The sequence below is a fragment of the Etheostoma spectabile genome, chromosome 23, assembly GCF_008692095.1.
Source record: "Etheostoma spectabile isolate EspeVRDwgs_2016 chromosome 23, UIUC_Espe_1.0, whole genome shotgun sequence".
NCBI classification, from domain to species: Eukaryota; Metazoa; Chordata; class Actinopteri; order Perciformes; family Percidae; genus Etheostoma; species Etheostoma spectabile.
This window is the reverse complement of record NC_045755.1, coordinates 9,290,698-9,295,010: the sequence shown is the minus strand read 5'-3', so window position 1 is coordinate 9,295,010 and position 4,313 is coordinate 9,290,698. Positions and strand designations below refer to the sequence as shown.

General features: G+C 40.2%; 2 protein-coding genes across 22 annotated transcripts in view; one reads left to right on the top strand and one right to left on the bottom strand.

The window, feature by feature from the left end:
- LOC116673011 (rab-3A-interacting protein) overlaps positions 1-4,277 on the top strand; it is a 19,483-nt gene extending 15,206 nt beyond the window's left edge. For 4 of the 7 annotated variants that reach the window (XM_032505098.1, XM_032505096.1, XM_032505092.1 and 1 more), the window contains 4 exons: positions 457-480; positions 863-962; positions 2,258-2,327; positions 2,611-4,277. In XM_032505098.1, coding sequence (XP_032360989.1) covers positions 457-480; positions 863-962; positions 2,258-2,327; positions 2,611-2,693 — 277 coding nt within the window. In that variant the 3' untranslated portion in view covers positions 2,694-4,277. The remainder of the gene's footprint in view (positions 1-456; positions 481-862; positions 963-2,257; positions 2,328-2,610) is intronic. The other 3 variants (XM_032505097.1, XM_032505095.1, XR_004327709.1) reach the window with 2 other exon arrangements.
- The window catches only part of nrcama (neuronal cell adhesion molecule a), a 1,100,153-nt gene that overhangs the window by 180,787 nt on the left and 915,053 nt on the right, over positions 1-4,313 (bottom strand). The gene's annotated exons all lie outside the window — the stretch shown is intronic.

Genomic DNA, 4,313 nt, shown 5'->3' with positions numbered 1-4,313 from the left:
ACTGAGCATGTGCAGCTCCCAACAAAGATAGGATTGAAGGGAGATGTCTCACTCTGGAGCAAAAACCTAAACACACAGGGTGGAAACAGGATCTGCAGCAAAAATATGGTGTTTTTTGAAAATGAAACCATGTAACCCTATTCTGGTACAACCTCAAAATACAATTATGAAACTGAAAATGAGCAGAATATGGGCGCTTTAAAAAAACAGGACAAGACAAAACTTGTGTCAAATCGGGATATTACGTAGCCTCAGATATCAATATAATAGAATGAGTTATTGCCCAGCCCTAGACAGCACACACACCACACACACACACACACACCACACACACACACACACACACACACACACACACACACACACACACACACACACAGCAACTCTTTCTCCTATTCATCGAGCTATCAATCTTTCATCATCATCTCTCCATCTTCCCTCAATTTCCTCCTCTAGTGGGCGAAGAGCTGAGCTCATCACGTAAGTCTAACTCTCTCTCTCTCTCTCTCTCTCTCTCTCTCTCTCTCTCTCTTTTCCATCAGCATTTTTTAATTACCCCTCAGTTGTTCCCTGCCTGGCTCTTCCAACCATCCCTTCTATCTCTTATAATAATAATAATAATAATAATAATAATACTACTCCTTTAATACTTTCTTCTGTCCAGGTTTATCAAAGCAATCCTGATGATAGCAAGCTTGATAAATGTCTAACAGTGACCATCTCTCCTTCCTTCCTTTCCTTGCTTCCTCAAGTCTTAGTATTAGTCTTGTTCTGTTTGATAGGTTGTTGTTTTGTCCTCACTTTGAAACAAAACCCATAAATAACCTCTCGTCTGTCTCTCTTTTGTGTGTGTCTCTGATAGAAAATGTGCCCTGAGCGGTCAGACCAAAACCTGTAAGCACAGAATCAAGTTTGGAGATTCGTCCAACTATTACTATGTGTCTCCGTATTGTAGATATAGAGTGAGTACCAACACACACACACACACACACACACTACAAAAGCAACAACTTGTTCATTTTCCTTTCTGTTAAGGCGCTGACACACCAACCCCATTCTCGGCCGTTGGTACAGTCTGCCGAGGTCGGTGACTCGAGTCTGAGAATCCGTCGCTTTAATTTGGGCCGATTTGACTTGTTAAATTGGAGGGTTAGGGCCGTTGGACTCAATGACCAATCTGATTGGTGGAGTGCTAGCCCTTGACTACCGAATCAGTGCACTTATGTTAAAACACGTACTGGAAATGACGAGTGGGATGAGCATGAAGAACGCCTCTCTTTGTTGATCAAAGAACAGACAGATTCAGCAGCTGCACGGCCTATTTCTCACTAAAAATGTTTTCAGAAACACGTTTCGGTGACCTATTTTGTAAAATACAACATTGTATTGTATTCCAAACGAGCCGCCATTATGATGATCTGGCTTTAAAATGGGAACTCCGGTTCAAGTTGAACGTAGTCCAATTAGAACGGAGCCGCCCCGGTGACGTTTTTGGTGGAGCTGTTGGTTTAATAGATTAGATTAGATCAAATTATACTTTATTCATCCCACAGCGGGGAAATTCCCTTATTACAGCAGCATTGTCTACAATAAAAGCAAAACAAACAAACAAACAAGTAAACACACAAACAAACAGGCAAACAACAGCCAATGAGCAGAGGGTAGGCTGGAAGTAAAGTGGCGTCACATAAAGATATTTCAAAGGGCGGTTGCCACAGTACAGAAAACAATACTGCAGTGTAAGTGAGTGACGTTAAAATGAAATTGAATATGTAATTAAAACAATAAAGCAAAAGTAGGTAACCAAAATACAAATTATATTTACCTGTGACCATAAATAATATTGAAAAAGTAAGTACTTGAAATGGAAAAAATATAAATACAGATAATAAAGATATACAGAGTGTGTGGTGTAACAGAAACCCCTCCCAGAATATCTGCTCTGCCACACACACACACACACACACACACACACACACACACTGTGCATCTGCCCTGTTTCTAATACCGTGGCGGTATAATTTTGCCCTGGCGGGCCACAACTACAAAATCATCTCCTTCATGTTTTCTTTTTAGTCTGTCATGTCTTTCTTGACGTCATGGCATCGGCTGTAGGCTGTCTGACTTCGTTCCATTAACTTTCTTAAAAAGGTTTCTAGAAAAATGAAGTTGTTGCAACACCTCGAAAACATCTGTTTCACAAACAAATGTTTTTTAACTTTAATTTGTATTTGTCTTTGTGTTTTTGTCTTCTCAGATCACAGCAGTGTGTAATTTCTTCACCTATATCCGCTACATCCACCAAGGGCTGGTCAAACAGCAGGATGGTAAGAGACACACACACACACACATACACACACACACACATACACACACACACACACACACACAACACACACACACACACACACCACTTTTTCTTTACCACGCCATGCTATTACTTTTTTATTTCTGTTGACACACTATATTGACTTTTGATTTGACTGATGGCGTTTCCCTCTTGTGTGTGTGTGTGTGTGTGTGTGGTGTGTGTGTGTGGTGTGTGTGTGGTGTGGTGTGGTGTGTGTGGTGTGTGTGTGTGTGTGTGTATGTGTGTGTGCGCGCGCGCAGCAGAGCAGATATTCTGGGAGGTGAGGCAGCTACGGAGGGAAATGTCCTTCGCCAAGCTCGGCTACTACAAAGACCAGCTGTGACAGATGGACAGCCCCGCCCTCCAATCACAGCCAACTGCGCCCCGAATCCCCGCCCCCCCTTCCTGATCCTAGTTTTCCTCATCCTGTCATCCCCCTCCCTCCTTTCCTCCCTCCCTCCTTCCTTTGTGAGAGTGTGTTTTTGTGTGTGAAAGAGAATTACTGTGGTGGTTTTCAGTCACCACAAAAAAGATGTCAGTGGTCTGTTGTTGTCGTTATCAATCTGGAGTTTTTATGGGTTTCTGTTGAAAAACCAAAATATTTTTCTTTTGAAACATGTAACACTCCCATTATATGAATTATTATTATTAATTGGCTTTCTCTCTCCCCCCCCCCAAAAATAAACATACAAAAAAAACCATGAATTGTTACATCAGAGTTTAACAGGGCTGAAATAAGTCATTTGAATTCTTCAGTTAGGAATAGAGACTTTCTGGACAAATGATGGAGAATTAGAGCCACACTTCTGAGATCTAGAGGATATCATTTAAATATTAAGAAACAAGTTGTAGTGTTGAGAGAATAAAATCATAATACAAAAATGTATCAACATTGTTATTTTGATAACAGTTTAAAACATTACTTAAAACAACCTAAAATATTACAAAATACTACTAAGTATTACAACTACTCTCGAAATCCCGGATATATTTTCCTAACTGTTGCTCCAAAGTAGTGACACAAGTAACTAAAACCTGTGAAGTAGACCGTGCAGAAATACAACACACACCCAGCAGTTTAAATGACCAAACAATCAGTTATTGTGTAACTGTATAAGTTTATGTTGTAGAAAATGTTAAAGGCAGTACGTGAAATTTAAAGAAATCCACGCAAAGATAATCAGACGATCACCCATTCAGACTGGATAGTAATTACCTGCTGTTTCTCTGCAAACTCGCTTGTCCACATTATAATTTAATTAAATAATTTCATTGTAATGTTTCTTTGCCTCCCCTTTAAGTCTCTGCCACCCACCTGTGGAGGCTTTTGGGATACAACCGCTGAAGGCCCATCTCTATTCATGACCCTATCCTGTATTATCCAGATCAAAAAACAAGGAGTTAAATTACAAAAGAGCACAGTGAATAATTCCCCACCTCCCCCTGTAATGTTTATCCTGTCTGAATGGGGCTTTAAAAGTCTTTCCAACATTAGAAAGTTTGCCTCTGTATGACAGAAAATGTTATTTATGATTTCTTTTATAGTTTGTTCTTTAGTTGTGGCTAAAGCTTCAGGAGGAAAAATGAAATGTACATGTCCTGCTGTTAAACACTACAGGATGTTGGGTCCTCTTTTACATATGCTGACAAATTTGTGTGGGAATTTTCATTCAACGCCTCCTGGTGTTTTCAGCCTGCTGTATTTATTAATCAGTCAGGAAATGTGTAGTTAATAAGCTATGTGTGTGTGTGGGGGGACACTGACTTTGTTTGTATGCCTGGTGTTGTGTAAACTTTATATATGTTAATTTAAACCTGATTCCTCTGCATTACTCTCTGTCATTCATAGTCAATGTCACTTTCCCGGTTTGGTTTAGTGCCTTTTCTCTCAGACACTCTGAAATAAAAACAGTGATACCTCTGGAAACTGCTGCTGTCTGAGTGGTCTGTTCCCCCCCCCCCC